This window comes from Musca autumnalis, unplaced genomic scaffold (genome assembly GCF_047663935.1).
Source record: "Musca autumnalis isolate F117 unplaced genomic scaffold, ASM4766393v1 scaffold_5, whole genome shotgun sequence".
In the NCBI taxonomy this organism is placed as follows: domain Eukaryota; kingdom Metazoa; phylum Arthropoda; class Insecta; order Diptera; family Muscidae; genus Musca; species Musca autumnalis.
The window spans coordinates 193,023,719-193,050,382 of NW_027412088.1; the positions used below are offsets into that span (position 1 = coordinate 193,023,719).

Genomic DNA, 26,664 nt, shown 5'->3' on the forward strand with positions numbered 1-26,664 from the left:
GCTTTGCGGGGATACCAAATTCAGACATTGCGTGGAATACCTTTGATCGGAGGGGACTGTCGAATGCTGCTTTATAATCGACAAAAAGGTGAAATATGTCGATCTGCATCTCTTGGGTCTTCTCTAGGATTTGCCGCAGGGTAAATATCTGGTCAATGGTGGACTTGCCAGGTCTAAAGCCACATTGGTATGGTCCAATTATTTCGTTGACCATTGGCTTTAGTCGTTCGCACAATATCCCTGACACTATCTTATAGGCAATAGGGAGAAGACTTATGCCCCTATAATTATCTCCTTTCTTGTGGACGGGACATAGGATGCTCAGGTTCCAATCGTCGGGTACGCGTTCTTCCTGCCAGATGGTGCTAACTAGCTGATGCATACACCTTATCAGCGCGTCGCCTCCGGTTTTAAACAGCTCGGCTGGTAAGCCATCGGCTCCTGCTGCTTTATTATTCTTCAGCCGGTTGATTGCTGTTTTTACCTCATCTTGGCCGGCGGTATACATTCTATACCATCTTCTGGGATTGGATCTGTGGTATCATCGTCTTCGATACTATTGGATACCAGCAGACTGGAGAAATGTTCCTTCCATATCCTGAGCACGCTATCTGTATCTGTTACCAGATTACCTTGCCGGTCTCTACAGGAGGATGTGCCTGTACCATCTGTTTGATGTTTCACTCTTTGGTAGAATTTTTGGACTTCATTCTGGCTCCTGTACATCTCGATTTTTTCACACTCCCGCTTTTCCATTTCTCTCTTTTTCTTGCGGAAAAGACGTTTCTCTTCTCTCCTTTTCTCCCGATATCTCTCTCGCGCGCTACGCGTTGCTACTGATTGCAAAGTAGCTGTATATGCCGCATTTTTCTCTTCGGTAGCAGCACGACACTCCTGGTCATACCATGAATTCCTTTGTGGAGGTCTCTGGAATCCAAGTATGGATTTTGCGGCTGTTTGCATGGAGTGGGCAATATGTTGCCATTGTGTTGTTATCGGGACAAGGAGTGCTCGCGTTAAGCAATTGGGCTAGTTGAGTGGAATATGCTGTGGCTATCTGTTGTGTTTGCAGCCTATCGATGTCCAACTTCCGCGTTGAGTCTGTTCGTGCTTTATTTGCAACGTTTAGACGGGTACGTACCTTTGCTGCAACAAGGTACTGGTCCGAATCAATGTTTGCGCCTCGGAACGATCGTACATCCAACACGCTGGATGAATGTCTTCCATCTATTACAACATGATCAATTTGATTACTTGTTGTTTGATCTGGAGACAGCCAGGTGCCCTTATGAATATCGAGATGATTAAATCTGGTACTGCATGGTAGTTTTTAGCAGCTGCAAAGTCTATCAGCCTCATACCATTGTCAGATGTTTCACTGCGGAGACTGAAAATCCCGACTGTTGGGCCAAAGATATTCTCCTTTCCAATTTTGGCATTAAAATCGCCTAGAATGATTTTAATGTCATGGGCAGGGCAACGGTCATATGTTTCTTCTAAGCGCTCGTAAAACATATATTTGGTCTGTTCGTCCTTTTCTTCAGTGGGAGCATGAGCACAAATAAAGCTGATGTTGAAGAATTTAGCTTTTATTGGAATTGCAGCAAGTCTTTCATTCACTGGGGTGAAGCTGGATACCAGATGTTTTAGTCTCCGACTAACTACGAATCCGCAACCAAACTCATGCTTTGTATCATGGCAGCTATAATACAGTGCGTCACCTTTAGGTGTTGTTGTGACGCCTTTCCCAATCCATCGTATTTCCTGTATGGCAGTAATATCGGCCTTGTACTTTTCAAGTACGTCTGCCAATGCGAAGACTGCACCTTCTCTATAAAGAGTGCGAACATTCCAGGTGCAGATTCGCAGATCATGATCCTTAAAACGTTTGCGGGGTTCGTCAACTTTAGAGGGGTTTGTTTTTCTTTTCTTTCGTTTTTTCATAGTAGGATGTTTTTTCTAGGGGAGGGTTACTAACCCAACGCCCAAACCCAAGTTTTTAACGTTCTTATGGGTGAACGCGCGGCACATGTTAGCTCACTACCTTTAACGGGTGTTAAAGGCAGTTCCCCAGGTGACACCACGGGGAGGTCAGTGTCCACATGAGATGAAAGATGTTCATGGAAGACTTCAGAAGGTATTCCTTTGTGGATAGAATACCAGAAGAGATCTTCTGTTGTCGATAGAAGACCCCGAGAGGTCTTCTTTTATCCATAGAAGACCTCGAGAGATCTTCTATTGTCTTCCGTTGACCATGAAAGACCTGAAGAGTTCTTCTGTTTTTCATGGAAAGGTATTCTGCAGTCAAATGAAGAGCTTAAGAGTTATTCTGTCTTTCATAGAAGACCACAAAATGTCGTCTATTGTCGACAGAATACCCCAAGAGATCCTCTGTTGTACACGGGAGACCTCAAGAAGTCTTCCGTTTTCGAGCTCAAGTGGTCTTTCGTTGTCGATAAAAGAGCCCAGAAAGTCTTCTGTTGTCCATAGAAGACCTCAAAAGGTTTTCTGTTTTTTTTTTAAGAAGGCCTCAAGAGGTCCTCTGATGTCTGTTGAAGCCTCAAGAGGTTATGTATATGAGATCTTCTGAGTTCTACTGTTGTCTGTAGAGACATCTTGAGGTTGTCGGATGTCACAAGACTTTAAGAGGTCTTCTGATGTCTATATAAGACGTCTAGAGGTCTTTTGCTGCCTAAAAAATTTCCCAACAGCCCTTGTGATATATCAAGATGTCCCATATTGTCTATAGAAAACTGCAAGGAGTCTTCCGCTTTCCATAGAAGACATCAAGAGGTCTTCTGTTTTCTGTAGAAGACCTTAAGAAGACTTCAGTTGTCTCAAGAGGTCCTCTACTGTATGTAGAGGTCCTCAGGAGGTCATTGTATATCTCGAAACGTCTTCTACTGTCTATAGAAGACATCAAGAGATCTTTTGCAGTTTACAAAATACCTCAAGATGTTTTCTGATGTCTCAAAAGATCTTCTGTTCTCCAAACAAGTCCTCACGATGTCTTCATTTGTCCATAGAAGTAATCAAGAAGTCTGTCGTCGTCCAATAAGCTCTACAGAGGTCTTCTGTTGCCGATAGAAATCCTCAAAAGGTTTTAGGTTATCCAAGGAAGACTTCAACAGGTCTTCAGTAGTCAAAAAGGCCTTTAGAGGTCTTATGTTGTCTATAGAACTCCTCAAAAGGTCTTCTGTCGCCCATAAAAGTCCTTAAGAAGTCTTCTGTTGTCCAAAGATGCTCTCAATAAGTCTACTGTTGTCCAGAAAGGCCTGCGGACATAAGACTATGTTTTCCATAGAAGTCCTCAAGAGGTCTTCTATCGTCGACAAAGCTCTCCAGAGTTCTTCTGTTGTGTATACAAGTCCTCAAGAAGTCTTCAGTTATCTTTAGAAGTCCTCAAGAGGTCTTATGTCGTACTAATTGGCCTACAGAAGGCTTCTGTTGCTCATAGAAGTCCTCAAGGGGTATTACGTTGTCCATAGGAGATCTCAAAAGTCTTATGTTCTCTAAAGAAGTCTTCAAAAGGTATTCTGTTGTCGAGAGGAGTCCCCAGGAGGTTTTCTATAGACCATAGAAGTCGCCAAAGGGTAATTTGTGAATAGAAGACTTCAACAGGTCTCCGGTTGTCAATAGAAAACCTCAAAGGGTCTTATGTTGCTAAAAGAAGTTTCTCCCTGCATATTTTACATTAGACTGGAATATCCTCCAATATAAATTTACTTATCCAAATATTGGTTCTGTCGCCAAACAGGCGTTTAGAGGTCTTATGTTGTCCATAGAACTAGTCAAGAGGTCTTCTGTTGCCTATAAAAGTCCTTAAGAAGTCTTCTGTTGTCAAAAGATGCTCTCAATAGGTTTTTTGTCATCCAGAAAGGTCTCCGGACATCCGACTATGTTTTCCATAGAAGTTATCAAGAGGTCTTCACTACACCATAGAAGTCCTCAAGAGGTCTTCTATCGTCGACAAAGCTCCTCAGAGTTCTTGTGTTGTTTATAGAAGTCCTCAAGTAGTCTTCAGTTATCTACAGAATACCTCAAAAGGTCTTCAGTTCTCTAAAGAAGTCTTCAAAAGGTATTCTGTTGTCAAGAGGAGTCCTCTGGAGGTCTTATGTTGACCATAAATGTCCCCAAGGGGTCTTTTGTGAATAGAAGACTTCAAGAGGTCTTCGGTTGTCCATAGAAAACCTCAAAAGGTCTTCTGTTTTCCCCCTGTATCTTTTACATTAGACTCGAATATCCTCCAATATAAATCTACTTATCCTAATATTGGTTATAATAAAACTTTAATGCGCTCATACCACTGTGCTTCATTGCACAAAATTTGCATACAAACAAGTGTAAATTATTCTCAGATTCATTAAAGTGTTGATTTTTTCATGATTATCACACAAAAACAACAAAAATTGATTTTCATAGTAAAAATATTTTATGTTTTTATTCTGAAACTTCAAGGTGGCTTTTATTAGAAAATCACAGCAGCCGATGCCGGCTGATAATTGCATTGGAATGTCTTTGCATTATTTTGTTTTTGTAATAAAAATCTTGAAATTATTATTGAAGATTTTTGTTTATAAACAAAAGATGACATCAGACTAAATGGCTTTATTTTATTTTTAATGGTAATCAATGAAATCGAAAGATTATTGGAGATAGCCTTTTTAATAGGTACATTTATGGGGCATGCCTCTGAGTAGTATATTTAAACTGAACATGGAATGAATAACGGCCACATGGCTATTCCGATGACTCAATTGTAATTTTTGAATCTGTGATTTTGAATTAAAAGTTAAAACAATATTATTATCTCTTACCAAATTAAGAAAGAAATTGCTTTCACAGTGCTTTGAAATATCAGTACATGGCCCCAAAATCCATAAACTAATCACAAATTGTATCAGTCCATAAAACATTGAAGCTGTAATACTATAATTACATTTAATTGTACTTCGCATATTAATATTCATATCTACAACTCATATGAACCATAATCAGTAGGAAGGTATGGAAGGCAGGAAACCGTTTAAAAAAAGCTAACATTGTAATTTTCTCTGCGGCCAAGATCAATGATAATCGCTTTGTAATTGTTGTGTGAATTTATATCTGATCCATGGGCTATATAATTTGTGAAAAGCCTAAGGTGTTATGATTTGAGTGCAGGTATGTGAGGAAATCATGTATTTACCTAGACAATATCGAAATGCTTGAAATAATAAAGGTTAGACATGACAAAATGATGGGGATGGCTTAAATATTGAAATATTACCACCATGTCGGCTACATTACTTCACAATTGTGATAATAAAAAGACTTACCTGGACATTATTTGATGTTATAGATTAAGTATGAGAATATCTGAAAGAAGAAAAAAGAAAAGAAATAGAAAATAAAAGAATATTTTAAATATAAAATTTATTGAAAAGATTCTACAAATGCGGAATAAACACGATATTTAAAGTTTATCTTAAAGAATCCGCCATAGAAGACTACATAAATCTCCATAGTCAAATAAAGCAATTGCCTCCTTCGAGCCGAATCACGTGTTTGAGGTTTTCTAAAGACAGCAAAAGACTTCTTGAGGTATTCCAAAGAGAGCAGAATCCTCCAGAGGTCTTCAAAAAGAAACCATAAAAGACCTCCTGAGGTATCCTATAAACAACAGAAGACCTTCTGAGGTTTTCTAGAGACAAATGCAAACCTCCTGAGGTCTTCTAGAGACCGCTAGAGATCTTCTTTAGACACCAGAAGAAATCATGAGGTCTTCTATAGATAACAGAAGACCTCTTGAGATCTTATATTGGGGACGGAAGACTTCTAGTGGTCTTCTATAGATAAAGTAAGACTTCTTGAGTTCTTCTATTGGCAACGGAAGACCACTTAAGGTGTTTTTTAAGACAACTAAAGTCATTTAGAAATCTTTTATAGACAGCAGAAAACTTCTAGAGGTATTCAACACAATATTTCTTGAGGTATTCTATAGGCAGAAGTCATCACATCAATAGACATCACCAATTGTGGTCTTCTACAGGCAACGACTGACCACTTGTGGTCTTCCATAGACAACAAAAGACCTCCTGCGTTCTTTTTTTAGACAACAGAAGGCTTTTGGGTTCTTCTATAAAAAACAGAAGACCTCCTGAGTCTTTTAAAGACAACAGAAAATAATTGTAGGTCTTGAGGTCTTCTATAGACAACATATGACCTCTTCAGGTCTTCGTTAGACACCAATACCTCCTGAGATCTCCTACAAACAACAGAAGACCTGTTGAAGTATTCTATAGACAATAGAAAACCCTTAAAGGTCATCTATAGGTAACAGAAGACTTCTTCAGGTCTTCCAGAGAACCTTTTGACGTCTTGCACCTTCAACAGAAGACTTCATGAGGTCTTCTATAAAAAACAAAAGACACCTTGAGCTTTAGACAAGAGAATATCTCTTAAGGCCTTCCATAGAGAACAGAAGAACCCTTGTGGCCTTCTATAGGCACCAGATAACCTCTAAAGGACTTCTTTAGATCACACATATGTATATGATGTCTCATATATATACAACGGAGTACCCCTTGAGGTCTTCTATATGCAAGAAAAGTCCCTTGAGGGATTTTATAGACATCAGAAAACTTCTGTAGGTCGTACATAGGCAACAAAAACCTCTTGAGAACTCGTGACATCTTCTATAGGCAACAGAAGAATTCTTGAGGTCTTCGAATTCTTGAGGCCTTATATAGGCAACAGAAGAACTCATGTAGTCTTCTAAGACAACAGAAAACTTCTTCAGATCATCCATAGGCGACAGAAGACTTCTTGAGGTCTTCAGTACACAAACGAATATCTCTCGATGTCTTCTATAAACAAGGGAAGACCTAATAGTCTTCTTTAGACAATAGAAGACCTCTAGAAGTCTTCCAAAGACAACTGAAGACCTCTTGAAGTCTTCTACAGACATCAGAAAAATGCTTGAGGAATTCTATAGTATACAGAAGGCGATTTAAGGTATTCTGTAGACAAAACAAAACATTTTGAGATCTTGAAGTCTTCTATAGACAACAGAAGTCCCTTGAGGTCTTTTATAAGCATCAGAAGACTTCTGAAGATCTTCTGTAGGCAACAGAAACCTATTGAGGTCTTCCTTAAGCAACAGAAGACCTTGTGACATCTTCTATAGGCAACAGAAGACTTCTTAAGTTTTCGATAGACAACAGAAGACCTCTTGAGGCCCTCTATAGGCAACAGAAGAACTCTTGTAGACTTCTAAGATAACAAAAAAAAAAACTTCTTCAGGTCGTTCATAGGCAACAGAAGATCTGATCCGCTTCTATAGACAGCGGAATATTTCTTGAGGTCTTCTGTACACAATCGAGTAACTCTCGAAATCTTCTGTAAAGAAGGGAAGACCAAATACAGTTTTCTTTAAACAAAAGAAGAATTCTTGAATTCTTCAGAAAAACTCCTGAGGCCTTCTATAGACAACAGAAGTCCCTTGAAGTGTTTTATAGGCATCAGAAGACTTCTGAAGTTCTTCTATAGACAACAGGAACCTCTAGAGGGCTTCGTTAGCAACAGAAGACCTCGCGACATCTTCTTTAGGCAACAGAAGACCTCTTGAAGCCTTCTGAAGAACTCTTGCACTCTTCTAAGACAACAGAAAAACTCTTCCGATCATCCAAAGGCAACAGATGACCTCTTGAGGTCTCCTATAGATAGCGGAATACTTTTTGAGGTTTTCTGTAGACAATCCAGTACCTCTCGAAGCCTTCTGTAAACAAGGGAAAACTTACTAAAGTCTTCTTTAGACAATAGAATACCTCTTGAAGTCTTCTACAGACATTAAAAGAAATCTTGAGACCTTCTACAGACTACAGAAGGTGACTTAAGGTCTTCTATAGACAAAACAAAACATCTTGAGGTCTTCCATAAACAAGAGACAACCACTTGAGGTCAAAAGAAGTCAACTTTAGTTCTCTTATAGGCTACAGAAGACCCCTTGAGGCCTTCTACAGAAAATAGAAGACCTCTTATGGCCTTCTATAGACAATGGAAGACCTCTTGAGGCCTTTTATAGACAATAGAAGACCTTTTGAGGCCTTCTATAGCCCGTAGAAGACCTCTTGAGGCCTTCTATAGCCCGTAGAAGACCTCTTGAGGACTTCTATAGCCCGTAGAAGACCTCTTGAGGCCTTCTATAGCTCGTAGAAGACCTCTTGAGGCTTTCTTATATAGTAGACCTTTTGAGGTCTTCTATAGACAACAGAAATCCCTTGAGGTATTTTATATGCATCAGGAGACTACTGAAGGTAATCCATGGGCAATGAAAGACCTCTTTAGGCCTTCTATTGACAATAGAAGACCTCTTGAGACCTTCTATAGGCAATAGAAGACTTCTTGAAGCCTTCTGTAGAAATAAGAAGACCTCTTTAGGCCTTCTACATACATTAGAAGACCTTTCGAGGCCTTCTATAGCTAACAGAAGACCTCTTGAGGTCTTCTATAGACAATGATGGCCTCTTGAAGCATTCTATAGACAATAGAAGACCTCTTGAGACCTTCTATAGACAACAGAAGACCTCATGAGGCCTTCTATAGACAATAAAATAGAAGACCTCTTATGGCCTTCTATAGACAATGGAAGACCTCTTGAGGCCTTTTATAGACAATAGAAGACCTTTTGAGGCCTTCTATAGCCCGTAGAAGACCTCTTGAGGCCTTCTATAGCCCGTAGAAGACCTCTTGAGGACTTCTATAGCCCGTAGAAGACCTTCTATAGGCAAAAGAAGAGCTCTGGATGTTTTCAAGAGACCAAAATGAACCTCTTGGGTTCTTCTATAGACAAAGGAAGAACTCTTGTGGTCTTTGAAAGACAACGGAAGACCTCTTGAGGCCTTCTATAGACAACAGAAGGCCTCTTGAAGTTTTCTATAAACACCACAAGAACTGTTGAAGTCTTCACTCTTGGGGTCTTCGATGGACAACAAAGAGCTTCATGGGGTCTTCTATAGACAGCAGGAGACCTCTTGAAATGTTCTAACTACATGAAAAGACCCCTTGAGGTGTTCTATCGGCAAGGTAAGACCCCTTGAGGTATTCTATAGGCAATGGAAGACCTCTTGGAATCTGCTATAGGACACAGCCTCTTGTCTTCTGTAGAGAATGGAAAACCTCTTGATATCTTTTATAGACAACAGAAGACCACTTGACATTTGAAACAGAAGACCTTTGGTGGCCTTCTATATTTATAGAGAACAGAAGGCCACTTGAGATCTCCTATTGGAAACAGAAGATCCCTTGGGGTCTTCTATAGACAACAGAAGATCTTTTGTGGTCTCCGATTGACAAAAAGACTTCTTGAGGCCTCCTATAAACAGCAGAATACGTCTAAAGGCCTTCCGCAAGTTTTCTTTAAGCCATAGCAGACCTCTGTACGTCTTCCATACACAACAGAGGACTTCTTAAGATATGCTATTGAAAATAGAAGTCCACTTGAGGTCTTCTATAGACAACCGGAAACTTTTTGATGTCTTCTATAGACAATAAGACAAAAGACCCCGTAATGTGCTTCTATAGACAACAGATGACCTCTTGAGACAATATAAGGCCTTTTGGGGTGTTCTATAGAAAATAGAAGACCTCTTGACGACCACTATAGACATCAAAACACCTTTGGAAATTAACCACCTAGTCAATTCTTCTATAGACAACAGAAGACCTTTTCAGGACTTCTATATACAGAATAAACCTTTAGTAGTCTGCTATTTAATTGCTCCACAAACATCCCTGAAGGGACAAGGGAGACTTTTCTTCTATAGAAAATGGAAACTCTCTTGAAGTTTTCTAAAGGCAGCAGAAGACCTTTTGAAGTACTTTTTTGAAAACAGAAAACTTCGTGAGGTCTTCTATAGATAACAGTAGTGTTCTATAGAATACAGATGACTTCGCGAGATCGTCTACAAATTTCTTCGGCCTCTCGAGGTCTTCTATAGATGAAAGAAAAGTCTCTATTATGGTCTATTGGCAATCGAAGACCTCTTCAGGTCTTTTGTAGACAACGGGAGATCTTTTGAGGTCTTCTATAAATAGCAGTGAACCTCTTCAAGTTTTGTGTAGACAACAGGAGACCTCTTGACAGACGACGTGTTGAGGATTTCTGTAGACAGCAGAAAACTTTTAGCAGTCTTCTATAGAGAATGTAAAACCTCTTGAACTCTTCCATAGGCAATAGAAGACCTCTTGAGGCCTTCAATAGGCAATAAAACACCTATTGATATTGTCTATATACAACAGAAGACCTCTTGACGTCTAACATAGATAACAGCGCATATTTACAGTCGCTCTTAAGAGCGTTTTTATAGACATCCGAACCGCTCTTAAGGGAAAATTTTTAACTTTTGCGAAGGGAGGTACCCGAAATTGTCAGGATATATTAATTTGTCCCAGAAAAAAAGAATCTGCCGTAGTTATAGAAAATCTAAAACCATCCGAGGTACTTCTACTTCTATTCTATTGAGAAAAAAATTTAAATAGCCATAAAGGCCAGAGCAGAATCAATCGTCGCTTGCTTTGCTTGCTTCCCATAACGATGTGGAATGAACTCTTCTCAGACGACGGAATGCTCTCACCGAGTATGTTCGAATTGAGTGTGGTAACTAAGAAAATCAATATAAAATGCCAAAAAAAAATACAACTTAACAAATATTTTGTTCTGCCAAAAAACTACATAGAGTTAGTTTTTGATGGGAACTATATCCTCAGATAAAAATATCTAAGAAAATATTCTTATTTTTTCCCAAATATCGCCTTCGAAATTTTTTGAGTTTTTGGGTTTGAGTAACTTGACCGTGGAAAAATTTAGTAATCCATCGTCTGTATACTCATTAGTCTAAGCTTGTACAAACATGGACTTACGAGTATTATGAACATTTGTCATTTATCATTGAAAGATCACAATCAACATACACTCCCCCTTTGTTACAGTTTCAGTATCGATCAATAACTCGTAATTCAATTAATTGAATAATTTATGAAATGTCATTAACAATTTTCAAAACATGTTCCGCATGTGAAATGCAGTGAATGCATCATAAATTATTTCCAATAACAATTTTTCATTTTGTCTTAGTCCCCCCGCTCCTCTTGATTCATATTCACTTGATCGCTCTGTAACACGCAGAGTAACCTTAGTTTTTCAACTTTTCTCAGCAGAGATAATAATAAATTATCCCAAGTAACTGACATACGCTTATGACTTCTCCCCAACATGACTAACAGCGAAATAAACCTGGGACCTGGGTCAATGATATCATTTGTTTTTGTTGTTTTCCTTTAATCCCATGATAAATGCAAATTCCAATGTTTACACTTCAAAATAATTAACGAACTTGTTAGAAACATTTAAATGAATGGTTATCTCAAAGACAAAATCTGGCGAAAAATGTGAATAGTTTTATTATGATGTTGAAATGCATAATAAAAAAATAGCAATTGCTACAATAACAGTTTAGAAAAGTTGTCTATGAAATTTTGAAAAATACAACAAAAAAACATTTTTCTAGCTTAAAGTCATTAGTCAAGTGTAAGCCAAGCCAATGGCTAAAGACAATTCATTTATTTGCTTAGCATTGAAGTTCTGCAATTGCAGTTAAGTTTTTAAACTACGAATAACAACAGCAACACCAAGAATTACTATAGCAAATCTCCAAGTCTTCTGTTAAAGCGTAAACCATTAATGCCATTAAAATATAAACACCGTACATGACTAGTTTGTCTTAATCGTTTTGTCTGTCCGTCCGTTCGGCCTGTTGCTGTTTTTTGCATCTGTCGTCCAGTGATTTAATAAACTATTGAAGTGGATGTATTTAACATTTTTATTTGAAACTGAAAACAATGTACAGTGATTTGGAAGGTGGTCAAATGAAGAAATTTGCTCTGTTGCAGAACCTGCAAAAATCTATTATTTTGGAGATTTTTACAATGTTGTTAATAAATTGAAATTTTTTTCGAAATAATAGATTCTTGCACGGTCTGAAACAGAACAATTATTTCAATTTCGAAGGCCATCATGTGTATGGTTCGCCGATTTTATTGATGCTACACAAAGATCTTCCAAGAGAATATTTTGAATTTATCAAAGATCTACAACTTTCCCTTTGATGATCTTTATATATGATCAATAAAATCTCCCCTAGCGAAGACACACCTGTGGCGAAGCTATCCCCTATCACCATACTTGGTGTCATATGGTAATGAATGGGAATTTAAGCATTACTTAGATATGATGCATAATTTTAGGCGCTTCAATATCCAACATCGAAAATGTATTTACAGATGTCAGGAGTTGTAGTCACAGGGAGATCTTTCTTTAATAATAGCAAAAATGCGGGAAAATATTCCCGAAAATTGTGACTTGCGAATCACAGATCCAAAAGGACTACATCCATGAATGGGAATTTAAACATTGCTTAGATATAATGCATAATTTTAGGCACTTCAATGTCAAACATCCAAATTTTATTCACAGCTGTGAGGTGTTGTAGCCACAGGGAGATCGTTCTTTTATAATATAAATAATAAAACCAATCAGGTTCACATTAAGAAGGCCATGCGGGAAAATATTCCCGTAAATTGTGACTTACGAAGCACAGATCCAAAAGGACTTCATCCAAAGTAGTCGTCTATAAAGTAGTTGTTGAATCATTTGCAATTATTAAGAACATTAGTATGTGTGATGCATACTTTTAGGCTACTACTCTTGTATAAGTGAAATCACAGAATATACCTTTAGTAGTCTTCTATAGAAAATGGAAACTCTCTTGAAGTTTTTTTAAAGGCAGCGGAAGATCTTTTGAAGTCTTTTTTAGAAAACAGAAAACCTCTTGAGGTCTTCTATAGACAGCATAAGTGTTCTAAGAATATAGAAGACTTCATGAGATCTTTTACAAATGCCTTCGACCTCTCGAGGTCTTCTATAGATGAAAGAAGATCTTTTAAGATGGTCTATTGACAACCGAAGACCTCTTCAGGTTTTCTGTAGGCAACGGGAGACCTTTTGTGGTCTTCTGTAGACAACGAGAGACCTTTTGAGGTCTTCTATAAATAGCAGTTGACCTCTTCAAGTATTGTGTAGACATCAGGAGACCTCTTGACAGAGGACGTCTTGAGGATTATACAGCAGAAAGGTTAGATTAGGTTAGATTTTAGGATGCGCGGCTACTATGCTGGCAGCCACTCCACTCGGAGACCTTATGGTTCATTGTGATCATCCTGATTGTTCGGGGTTGTGTTGATTGGGGGAGATGATTATTGAAGATTGCTGTTGATGAAATGATTATTGCTGTGATATAGTATTGATGGTCGTGTTACAGTTGTAGAGTTGATGTAGAAAGGGGGGTTATAACTTGATGACTGGTGTGTTGATGATTATTGTTAGCGTGGTGATGGATGTTGGTGTTTCAAGACTGTAGTAGTGTTGGTTAGTTGGTGTAGAGATGATTATTGATGTGAGGAGTACGGTTTCCGGTTTAAGAGTGAGGAACGTTGTTTTGTGTAGAGGTGGTGCTTGTCGTGTTCTCCGTTCGTTCTTGGCAAGGTGTAGCAGATCTGACGGCTCTGTTTGGCAGAATGCTGTTAGAGATTGGGCGGTGTGTACGCCCACGATACGCAGTCTTCTTGAAGTGAGCATAGGACAGCGACATAGTAGATGCTCGATCGTCTCTATTTCTTCCTCATCCTCGCACAGCCTACAGTAGTCAGCTGTATCGCCCTTTTCCAATTTGCACGTCATTGATCTTATTCTTCAATGACCCATGATGATCCCCACTGCTAGTTTCAGATCGGATTTCTTCTTCATGGTGAACAGTGAGGCGGTTCTTGACTTGGACGGGATTGGCCAAATCGCCCTTGATGTTCTGCAGCTTGACGTATTTTGCCATTGTTGGCAGAATTTATCCCGACATTTCTCTTCTATTTTTCTCCTGAAGTGGCACAGTGGTGGCTTGATGGAGTTGTCGAATTCAATGTTTAGTGACTCCGATCCGCAGCGTGCCAGTTCGTCGGCTGGCTAGTTTCCCTTGATGTTGCAGTGCCCTGGGACCCAACACAAGGTGACGATTGATTTTAGTGGCTCCAAAGCTTGTTTGCAGTCCAGAACAGCCGCGGACTTGACATAATGGGACCTGAGTGATTTTAGGGCCGCTTGACTATCAACATAAATAGTCACCGGTACAACTATGTCCCCTCTCAGGTTGTTCATCAGTTCCGCGGCCTTTCTGATCGCAAAAACTTCAGCTTGGAAGACACTACCATATTCGCTTAACTTGTATGAAAGTCGTAGACAAAGGGAGTTGCTATAGACACCTGCTCCTGTGCCTGTTTCCATCTTAGAGGCGTCAGTAGAGATCTCTATACCGTCTAGAGGTGGGCTACTGTGTGTCCAATCATCCCTATGGGGTATGTGCACCTTCGTTGCCTCGAAGCACATTTGTGGTGATATATAATCACTAATGTTCCCCGAGGCCGTTGATAGTCCCAATCGACGTAGAATTGCAGTTCGTCCCTGTTCGGAACTGCGCCATGAACCTAGCTCCTTAAGGCGAAGTGCATTCATTGCTGCCAGTTCCTGCACTACTAGATCCAGCGGATGTAGATCTAGTATCACATTTAGGGGTGCTTGTGGAGTGTTCATCATGGCACCAGTGATTAGTAATGATGCCGCTCTTTGGACGCCGTTCAGTTTGTTTAAATATGTCGTTTTGTTCAGAGCATTCCACCATACCAGAGAGCCATATGCAAGCATTGGGCGTACAATATCGTATATATTCAGTGGATGACCGCTGGTCTCAGACCCCAACTCTTGCCAATGGAATTTTTGCAGGAGTATAGAGCTATTAGACCTCTTTTGGTGCGCTCCTTGACATTCCTTTTCCACGTGAGTTGGGGGGTCCGGGATAATGCAGAGGTATTTTGGTAGGGCAAATGGTCTGACCTTCCTTTTGTTTGTAAACAAAACTAGCTCAGTTTTCGATGGGTTCACACCTAGTCCATTGTTGCGTGCCCATCTTGATCATTTGACTAGAGCTCCTTGCATAAGTTCTGATAGTGTCTGCGGAAACTTCCCGCTGAACATGATGACGACGTCGTCGGCATATGCGATTGTCTTTATACGCAGTCTATGAAAAACCTTGAGTATTTCATTTATCACTAGACAGTAGAAAACTTCTAGAAGTCTTCTATAGAAAATGTAAAACCTCTTGAGCTCTTTCATAGGCAATAGACGACCTCTTGAGGCATTCAATAGGCAATCGAACACCTCTTGATATCTTCTATTGACAACAGAAGACCATTTGACGTCTAACATAGATAAAAGCGCGTCTTTAAAGTCTTACCAATTTACTAATTGGGCGCCACTAAAGACCACATTAGCCCGCTTTTGGAAGGTCATAATCGTCTGGTCTTGGGGGACCATAATGCTCATCATGATTTGTGGCATTCGGTCCTCGAAAACAACAAGAGGGGTGTAGTGGTGGCTGAGCAGATTGATAAATCTAAGTTTTACACGGTCAATAAGGACGTCCCTACCAGAATTAGCGGAGAGTGTCACAGTTCGCCAGACACAAGCATCGTGTCACCTGGTCCGACAAATGACGTTAACTAACAACCTGTCATTTTTTTTGGATCAGACCATTTTCTGATAATTGCCTCGCTCAACAGACCGCCCGATTTCATTACCTCTGAACGTCGCAAATGCATCAATCATGGGAAAACTAATTGGCCAAGTTACAGAGAGTTCACTAATCACCAATTCAGATATCTGCCCAAACCTTCTGATGATCGGTTAGCAGAAAGGACGTTTCGAGACATTATCACTGCTGCAGCCACATGCCACATAAATGCTGGTTGAATACGTGAGACTAATAAACCAGCAGAGGCGACGGGATCAGCAAATGAGCGTGATGAACTTTGTCGTGCCAACCCCAGTGATCCCAGAAGTCAGGGAGCTGACACTGGAAGTTAACAGGCTGGTCGGCGAGTATAAGCGGAACAAGTGGTTAAATCATGTGAGGAGTTAAAACATTGGAGCCAGAATAAGTGAATTGTGGGCAACGATCAAGTTACTCTCGCACCCTGGAAAGAAGGATGATAGAACCTTAGGTTTGGCGACGTTACGTTGACCGATTCGACCAATTTATATCAATCGATCGACACTTTATAGAGCCACCCCCGGGGTGACAGGGCGAAGATAAGAGTGCCACGTCTCATCAAATCTCTTTCTGCCGAGGATAAACTTCCACAATTTATAATGGATGATGTTGCGAATGCCATCAGCACGCTAAATCATCCAAAGCGTTGGCAACTGATGGAATGTCCATGGTAATGATGAAACAGATGGATGTGCCGGATATCGAGTATCTCACTAAAGTTCTCAACCTGTTACTAGCCACCCACATCGTTCCTGAAGTCTGGAAAATGGGCAGGGTTCTCTCGCTACTGAAGCCAGACAAAGATGACGGCAAAGGTGAATCGTACAGACTGATTTTGCTTTTGTCGCCCGTAGCAAAGACCCTTGAGGCTTTAGTCCTCCCCAGCGTCGGAAATAGCTATCCAGTTGCCGATCATCAGCCTGGGTTCCGTAAGCAGCACAGCACAACAACCGCGCTGCACGCCATCTTCACACATATTAGTAGAGGTCTCAACCAGAGCAGACCGTGTGATAGAACAGTGATAGTGGCGCTTGACATATCAAAAGCCTTTGATGCTGTTTGAGGAAATCGATCAGTCTAGCCTCCGTCCAAGTGTGTAACGTTGGATAATCAGTTATATGTAAGACGCGGATCGTACGTGGAATTCAGAAACAGGAAGTTCCCCAAGGTAGAGAACTGTTTCTCCAGAACTGTTTAACCTCTATATCTTCATCGTAAGGTATGCGGATGATTGTACGATCTAGGCGTCAGGTACCTTCCCTGATGTCATTTGTGAAAGGTTTAACTCCTATTCCCCACATGGATGGCAGAAGTGAGAACAGAGTTGAATTCAAAGATCGATGGTAGCAGAACTCCGACCACAAACCAACCCAAAATTATAGGGGTCATATTCGACACCATGTTCAAGCGTCAAGCTGAGATGTCGGAACAAGGGTTTCAATTCCCTAGCCGGCAGAACTTGGAGTGCAGATACAGACCACATATAACGCTATACGTCGGTCTGTGGAAAGCTATGTGGCTCCAGTTTGGTCCCCGAAATTATGGGAAACGAATTGGAAAAAAGTCAAACTAGTCAGAATGCCGCCCTGATAACTGCAGGAAGGTTCATCCTCATGACTTCAGTGGACCATCTACATACATGAGGAGATAAAGATTCATCCAGTACAGCAACACAATGACATGATTTCGTTGCAGTACTTGCTCGGGTGTTAGCGTGAGAGCCATCCTAATCACCATATGGGTGTGGGGGGTCACCCAAGTATGTCAAGAGAGGTCCAACGTTACAAGAGAGAAACCCTAGATCAGGTATCGGCACTAACACAAACGCATTGTTTGCGGTCTCACGCATACGACTCTCTCTCGCTCTCTCCACAAACAGCGTGTGCGTTAATGCATTGCTAAAATTAAAAATCATTGAAACAAGCGACAGCAGAACCTTCTTCTTTGACTTCTGAACGAAGACTGAATGGTGGTTGTTCTGCTGTTATTCTCATCAAGGATGCCGGTTGCTGCCCTAGATCATCAAGTCTATCAATCAGATTTAATTATCATTCACACAGATGCCACAAACAACTATCGTGTGAATGTGGTCATCGGAGACCATCCCCAACCAATCAATGGGGAGAAGCGTCAGCTGCCACGACCAACCAGAATAGTTTTGGCTCAACTACACTCGGGATTATGGAGCCGTCTGAATTCCTATAGGGTAAGGATCGATGGCACTGTTTAAAAAATGTGCCCAGCATGCGGCACAGGCTCGCAAGACACACGATGCACAGAGCCAGATTAGCAGAAAAAATGAACATATAAACATAAAATAAAAAACACTGTTACAACAACTATAACAATTTTCTGATCGCCTGGTCGTGAGGATAACCTTCTGGTCGCCAATAAAGTTGAAATTCGTTTATAAAGACAACCATCTTAACGCCTTTACAACTTTCTGGTGGCCTATAAATATGGCATTCAAATCGCCTATAAAGACGACCTTCTAGTTGCCTGAGATAACAACCTGCTGGTCGCCTGTAAAGACAACCAGCTGATCGCCTGTAAAGACAACCAGCTGATCGCCTGTGATAACCACCGACGTAGCCGCGCCCCCGCGCCGGAATAGAGATGAACCCCAGTATGAATCTGTTCCGTTTGCCAGATCCGCATCCACCACATGTCAACAATGGTGAGATGTAATGGATGTATGGAATGGGTGCATTTTCGTGGGTGCTCTGGCCTTAGTAGCACCCGGGATTACGGCGATAGGTATGTTGCTGCTTGCTGTGTCAGCGCATCGTCCAGTGCGTCTTCTACGTCGTCGTCGGAATACGAGACTCCCCCGCAGTCTCCCCAACAACAACAAATGCAGCAACTAACACCACAAGTTGTTGTTCAACGCCCCGGAAATGCATCCTTCCTGCAGTTCAATTGCAACGGTCTCCGAAATTGTAGATCGCACAGGAAGCGGAGGAGGAGGACTTGCCTTCCTGATACACCAGTGTGGTACTGCCGATGTAGAGCTGCTTAATGTGTACATACCGCCGATGAATAGCTATGCCCGGCGTTATATGCCCGATATTAGTTCGCTTTTAGAGGGCAATAACCGTCTGGTGCTAGGGGACTTCAATGCTCATCACGAGCTTTGGCATTTCGTCCCAGGTAATGACCAGAGGGGTACAGCGCTAGCTGAGCAAATTGATAGCTCCACGTTTTGAACGGTGAATGAAGACGCTTCTACGAGGAATAGAGGAGACTGCCACAGCTCGCCAGATATCACCATTGTGTCACCAGGTCTGATAAATGACGGATCCTGGCAATCCTTAATTTCCCTTAGCTCAGACCACCTCCCTATCATCGTCTCCGTAAACAGACCACCAGATTTCATAACCTCTGAACGCCATACTTTCCTGAACCATGGGAAAGCTGATTGGCAAGGGTTCAGAGAATTTACCAATCACCGCTTCAGAGAATTGTCCACTCCCTCAGATCCTCGGGTAGATGAGAAAACTTTCCGGGACATCATCACTGCAACAGCCGCTCGATACATACCTGCTGGTCGAATACCCAAAATAAGATCAAATTTCCCAGCAGAGGCGACAGACTAGCAAAGCGTGAGGTTAGTAGGCGAACATAAGCGGAAAAAGTGGCTAGAAAACCTGAAGCAATGCAAGATTGGTGCAACGGTCTCGAATGCGGAAAAGAAGGATGACAGAACAGCAGTTGCTTTCAACGGCGTGACAGTAACTGACCAAAAGAGGTGCGCGTGTTATTTTAACCGGCAGTTCATAGAGCACCCCGAGAGTGATCGGGCGAAGAGAAGTGTGCTACCCCGTATAAGAAGAGCCCTTCCAGCCGCGGAGGTACCACCACAATTTACGATGAGCGATATTGCAGATGGCATCCGAAACACGAAATCATCCAAAGCGTTGGGCCCACACCAAATATCGATGATAATGCTTAAGCAACTGGATGAACCTGGAGTTGAGTATTTAACAAGTGTCCTCCAGCTATCGTTAGCCACCCATATCATACCAGAAGCCTGGAAAGTTGGCAGGGTGGTCCCGTTACTGAAGCCTGGCAAGAATGCCAGCAGAGGTGATTCGTACAGGCCGATTTCGCTCCTGTCACCAGTAGGAAAGATCCTAAAGGCACTACTCCTCCCCACGATGAGAAGGTGTTTTCCGGTTGCCCAACATCAACATGGATTTCGGAAAATGCATAGTACTACAACAGCATTAGACGCCTGTCACCAGTAGCAAAGATCCTAGAGGCACTACTCCTCCCCACGATGAGAATGTGTTTTCCAGTTGCCCAACATCAACATGGATTTCGGAAAATGCATAGTACTACAACAGCATTAGACGCCATATCCACCCATATCAGTAGAGGACTGAACCAGAAAAGGCCGTGCGACCGAACAGTCATGGTGGTTCTTGACATATCGAAGGCTTACGATACCGTCAATCATGCCAAGCTGTTCGAAGATATAGAGAAGACTAATCTTCAGCCATGTTTGAAACGGTGGGTAATCAACTATATGTGCGGACGCCAGTCGTTTGTGGAATTCAGGAACAGGAAGTCCAAACCCCGTAGAGTGAAACAGGGAGTTCCCCAGGAGGGGTGATATCCCCGGAACTGTTTAAACTCTACCTTTCTGAAATTCCACACCCTCCAGACGGTATAGAGATCGTGATGTATGCGGATGATTGTACGATCTTGGCGTCGGGTCCTATCATCGATGACATATGTGATAGGTTAAATGTCTACATAGCTGACTTAGTGCAGTTATTCCATCTGAGGAATATGAAAATATCCGCCGCTAAATCCACTGCCACACTGTTCACCACATGGACCGTTGAAATGAGGCTCCCACTGAACTTATTGGTCGATGGTGCACTGATTCCGACCACTAATTACCCCAAAATACTGTTTGTAACGTTCAATAGCTTGTTTAAGTCGTCCGCGCATGCCACAGCTATTTGCGATAAGATTAGAAGTAGGAACAAGGTGCTCAAATCGCTGGCCGGCAGCACTTGGGGAGCTGACAAAGAAACCTTGTTGACCACCTACAATGCAATAGGCCGATCTGTGGTAAGCTATGCGGTGTCAGCGTGGTCTGCAAAGGTTAGCACTACGCAGTGGAAGAAGATTTAAACCTGCCAGAATGCTGCCCTGAGGACTGCAACAGGGTGAGGAGACGAAGATTTTACCGGTGCGTCAACACAATAAGATGTTGTCTATGCAGTACCTGCTTGGGTGTTATCGCAGTGAGCATCCCTGTCACGTTTTAATGGACAGGCTTCCCCCACCCAGGCACGTCAGGAGAAATCTTCATGATCTAGAGAGAGAGGTCCAAAGGTATAAAAGAGAACCTCTAGACCAACGAGCTAATCAGGCAAGCTTGGATAGCATTCACACTGACATGGCACGGTGTGCCTTAACAAATTTAAATGGAAGGTGCTTACGGGTTTCCAAGCTAAATCGTGAAAACCTAAAGAACCCCTAAAAATGTGAACTTAAATCGCGATTTATTGAAAATCCCTCCGGCGATTTTTTTGGTTTCTTGATATTTCTCATCTATGAGCATTTTAGTTTCAGAATCAGCAAAAACTTCCGAGGTGTAAGCACCTTCCATTTAAATTTGTTAAGGCACACCGTGATGGTTGCGCAGGCAATACAGAGATACAGTGTGAATGCCGTACTTGGATATCACCCTCCATCCATCGCAGCAGGAGAACGCCAGCTGCCAAGGCAAACACGAGTGGTTTTAGCCCCGTTAAGATCCGGACGATGCAGCCGCCTCAATTCTTATTGGGCCCGAATTGACGCCACGATACCCAACACATGCCCAGCATGTGGATTGCATTTGTTTAGCTGTCCATCTAACCCCACTCGCCTGTCTCCTGATTCCTTATGGACGCAACCAGTCCAGGTTGCAGAATTCTTGAATCTGGATACGGAGGAACCTTTTAACCGAAATAATACACGAACGAACACATTTGCGTTGCTATAACAAATTGATGATCTTCTGGTCTCTAATAAAGACTACCTTCTGGACGCCAATATAGACTACCTTCTGGTCGCATACAAAGAATATCTTCTGGTCGCCTACAAATACAACAACAATCCCACGGCAGCGGGTTCTATCGTACCGGATTGACCCGAAACCATAGTGTTTCAGCCAGCGGCTGCCAACCCAGCATCAAACCTATCCTTCTACATAGGTCTTTATGCTGCTACAACAACAACAAATACAACCTTCTGGTCCCCTATAAACGACCAGACCAGACGATCTTCTCATCGCATATAAAGACAACCTTCAGTTCGCCTATAAGGACGATCTTCTGGTCGCCTATAAGGACAACCTTCTGGTCACCTATTAAGATGACCTTTTTGCCGTCTAAAAAAACGACATACTGCTCGCGTATAAAGACAACCTTCCACTTGCCTATAATGACAACATTATGATCGCCAATGTAGATAATCTTCTGGTTGCTTACAAAGATGAATTTCTGGAGGCCTGTAAACACAATATTCTGGTCGCTTATAAAGACAAGTTTCTGGCCGCCAATGAAGCCACCTTCTGGTTGCCTATAAAGACAACCTTTTGTTCGCCTATAAAAACGATATTCTGATAGCCTGTAAAGACGACCTTCTGGTCGATTATAAATAATGCCTTTTAGTCGCCCATAAAGTCGGACATCTGATAGCCTATAAAGACAACCTTCTGGTTACCTGTAAATGCGATCTTCTCATCGCATATAAAGACAACCTTCAGCTCGCCTATAAGGACAACCTTCTGGTCGCTTATAAAGACAACCTTCTATTCGCCTATAATGACAACATTCTGGTCGCCTATAAAGATGATCTTCTGGTTGCTTAAAGACGAACTTTGCCTATAAAGACGAAATTCTGTTTGCCTACTTCTTACGAACTTCTGGTCGCCAATAAAGACGACCTTCTGCTCGTCTATAAAGACAACCTTCTGCTTGCTCTCTTAAAATGATGATCTTCTGGTCTCTAATAAAGACAACCTTCTGAACGCCTATACAGACTACCTTATGGTCGCCTATAAAGAATATCTGCAGGTTGCCTACAAATACAACCTTGAGGTACACTATAAAGACGACCTTCTGGTCGTTTATAAAGACAAAATTCTGGTCGCCTATAAACACGATCTTCTCATCGCATATAAAGACAACCTTCAGTTCACCTATAAGTACGATCTTCTGGCCTCCTATAACCACCTTCTGTTCGCCTATTAAGACGACCTTCTACTCACCTAAAATGACAACATTCTGATCGCCTATAAAGATTATCTTCTGGCCGCTTATAAAGAATACCTTTTAGTCGCCATAAAGACGGGCATCTTATCCCATATAAAGACAACCTTCAGGTTACCTGTAAAGGCGATCTTCTCATCGCATATAAAGACAACCTTCAGTTCGCCTATAAAGACAACCTTTTGGTCCCTTATAAAGACAACCTTCTACTCGCCTATAATGACAACATTCTGGTCGCCTATAAAAATGATCTTCTGGTCGCCAATAAAGACGACCTTCTCCTCGTCTATAAAGACAACCTTCTAAAACATTGTTCCACAACATCCCATACGGGACAAGGGAGACTTCTCTCATATCAATGAGTGCACCCCGATTCATATTTTAGCTCACTGATATGGGACCTACTGTTTATCGCCGAGTCCGAACGGCGTGTCTTAAGACACCACTTGTGGAGAAGTTTTTTTTGGGTGCCACCGTGGTGCAATGGTATGCACGCCCGCCTTGCACGTAGAAGGTCGGGGGTTCGATTCCCCGGCCAGGCAACATCAAACATTTTTCAACGGTGGCAAAATACCCCTCAGTAATGTTGGCGACATTTCCTGAGTATTTCAGCCTTGAAAACAACCTTCTGCTCTCCTAAAATTATGATTTTCTGATCTCTAATAAAGACGACCTTCTGGACGCCTATATAGACTACATTCTGGTCGCCTACAAAGAATATCTTCTGGTCGCAAATACAACCTTCTGGTCCCCTATAACGACGACCTTCTGGTCGTATATAAAGACAAAATTCTATTCGCCTATAAAGACGATCTTCTCATCGCATATAAAGATAACCTTCAGTTCGCCTATAAGGACGACCTTCTGGTCGCCTATAAGGACGACCTTCTGGTCACCTATTAAGACAACCTTTTTGTCGTCTATAAAGACGACCTTCTGTTCGCTTACAAAGACAACATTCTACTCGCCTGTAATGACAACATTCTGGTCGCATATAAAGATGATCTTCTGGTTGCTTAAAGACGAACTTTGCCTATAAAGACGAACTTCTGTTTGCCTACTTCTTACGAACTTCTGGACGCCTATATAGACTACCTTCTAGTCGCCTATAAGGACGACCTTCTGGTCACCTATTAAGACGACCTTTTTGTCGTCTATAAAGACAAAATTCTGGTCGCCTGTAAAGACGATCTTCTCATCGCATATAAAGACAACCTTCAGTTCGCCTATAAGGACGACCTTCTGGTCACCTATTAAGACGACCTTTTTGTCGTCTATAAAGACGACATTGTGGTCGCTTATAAAAACAACCTTCTACTCGCCTATAATGACAACATTCTGATCGCCTATAAAGATGATCTTCTGGCCGCCTATAAAGACAATTTCTGGTTGCCTATAAAGACAACCTTTTGGTCGCCTATAAAAACGATATTCTAATAGCCTGTAAAGACGACCTTCTGGTCGCTTATAAAGAAGATCTTTTGGTCGCCCATAAAGACGGGCATCTGATCGTTGGCATCTGGTGATCTTCTAGTCGCGTACAAAGACGACATTCTGATCACCTATAAAGCTATCTTCTGGTGGTCTATAAAAACGAAATAATGGTCTTCCGTCCACCTATAAAAAAGCCATGTATTTGTTTAAAATCTCCCAAAATGTTTTCCATATTCTAAAATATTTTGTATTCGTCTATAGTCCCAAAAATATAAATCATTAATAGTGTTTCTATTTCCAAGTGCGCATTTCTCACTTTCTTTGTGGGTCATAATTGGAACGTGATCACAGGTTCTTAACGCATATTTTTTAACAAAATTTGCACATAAATTCACTGTCTAACGCCACTTGGTTCGCAAACTGACGTGGTGGCTTAAAGGTGTTTGATTATGGCCACCAACTATTATTACCTACTAACACGACTAACGGCTTATGGCACTACTTTGGCTTGGAAATTCGGCTTGAAGTATATTTTTGGAGGGTTATTTTAAAGCATTTCTCAAAAACAAACTATGTGTGTGCAGAAAAAAAGCAAAACGTATGCGTTTCTTTGGTTAGTCCCCAAGAAAACTCATTAAAATTGCCAAACACGTTTTCGTAATCAACAAAACTTCGTCGTCTTCGTTGTTGTTGTTGTTGCAGTTTTTGTTTTGTGTCATTAATTCACAAAACATGCGTAAAAAACCAAATACTTTGTTGTAAAATAATTTATCTTAAAAACCAATTTTGGTGTTTGGAAGACGCCAACAAGGTCCGATAGTGTGACAGGGTTCTTTCAGAAGAAGGCTTTGATTTTTGCCGCCAATTGAAAATTGGTAATCAATTGGAAGATTTGTGGGGTTATGAAATAATAAAAAGGTAAGGAACAAATTATGTTTTATTTTGTTTTTTCTTTTCTATTCTTTATCCTTTTAGTTAACGAAATCTTTCTTCTTCTTTTTCTATGTGAACTTATATTTCGAATAAAACAAAATAATTATTCCCCATTGTCACTTTAAAGTTCACCTTAAGCAATTTGTCACCTTAGTTGCAGCAACAATATCGGAAAAAAAACGTATAAAACACTCCTTAAGTCTGGTGACAAGCTCTATCTGAGTGTCTGTGTCCAAGCCCAAGGAGTTGCAAGCAAATACGCAAATCACGCTCTATGTTTTACCAAGAATTGTTGTGGTTTTGCCAAGCAGTCATCCATTCAACACTAGAGAATAAAAAACAAGCTTCAAGAATTTGATAGCTTCAGGCTTACGTGAGGCAAATCAGCAAAACGCTCCATGCACAGCAGAAAAAACCAGACAAGGAATGTCACATGCATGTTTTCTTCTCAGCAAGATTCTTGCCTGAGTTATTTTTTCTACATTCCATTTTTATTTTTCAAAACTTTGCTGTCAATGATAATAAAAAAGAGTTATTGGCGTTCTTAGAGAACTCAAGGACACCACGAACACTACGAAGACCAAGGTTTTTAATGCCAGGCCTTAAAGGTTAAAATGGAAAGGTTTTAAAAACAACAACAAAAAAACATGAGATAGGCAAAACATGCTATGTCATGAAGTCGGAGATTAGGGTGACATGTTCTTTAGGGAATGGATTTAATGGACAAAGATGATAAAAACTATAAAGGATACAAAGGTTGACGAACTTCTTCCAATTCAGCCAGGCTGAATTAAAGATTTCCTATAGAAATCATAATTCAGCCAGGCTGAATTGACGACTTCCTATAGAAATCCTAATTCAGCCAGGCTGAATTGACGACTTCCTATAGAAATCCTAATTCAGCCAGGCTGAATTGAAGATTTCCTATAGAAGTCCTAATTCAGCCGACGAACTTCTTCCAATTCAGCCAGACTGAATTGAAGATTTCCTATAGAAATCCTAATTCAGCCAGACTGAATTGAAGATTTCCTATAGAAGTCCTAATTCAGCCAGGCTGAATTGAAGATTTTCTATAGAAATCCTAATTCAGCCGACGAACTTCTTCCAATTCAGCCAGACAGAATTGAAGATTTCCTATAGAAATCCTAATTCAGCCAGACTGAATTGAAGATTTCCTATAGAAATCCTAATTCTGCCAGGCTGAATTGAAGATTTCCTATAGAAATCCTAATTCAGCCAGGCTGAATTGAAGATTTCCTATAGAAATCCTAATTCAGCCAGGCTGAATTGAAGATTTCCTATAGAAATCCTAATTCAGCCAGGCTGAATTG

The 26,664-nt window shown here is 41.1% G+C and overlaps 1 protein-coding gene across 4 annotated transcripts in view; it reads right to left on the reverse strand.

Annotated features, from left to right (window-relative positions):
* Window positions 1-26,664, reverse strand: part of Kank (KN motif and ankyrin repeat domain-containing protein 2 kank) — a 190,253-nt gene that overhangs the window by 140,208 nt on the left and 23,381 nt on the right. For all 4 annotated transcript variants that reach the window (XM_073957540.1, XM_073957538.1, XM_073957539.1 and 1 more), the window contains one exon: window positions 5,319-5,358. In XM_073957540.1, the coding sequence (XP_073813641.1) occupies window positions 5,319-5,326 (8 nt within the window). In that variant the 5' untranslated portion in view covers window positions 5,327-5,358. The remainder of the gene's footprint in view (window positions 1-5,318; window positions 5,359-26,664) is intronic.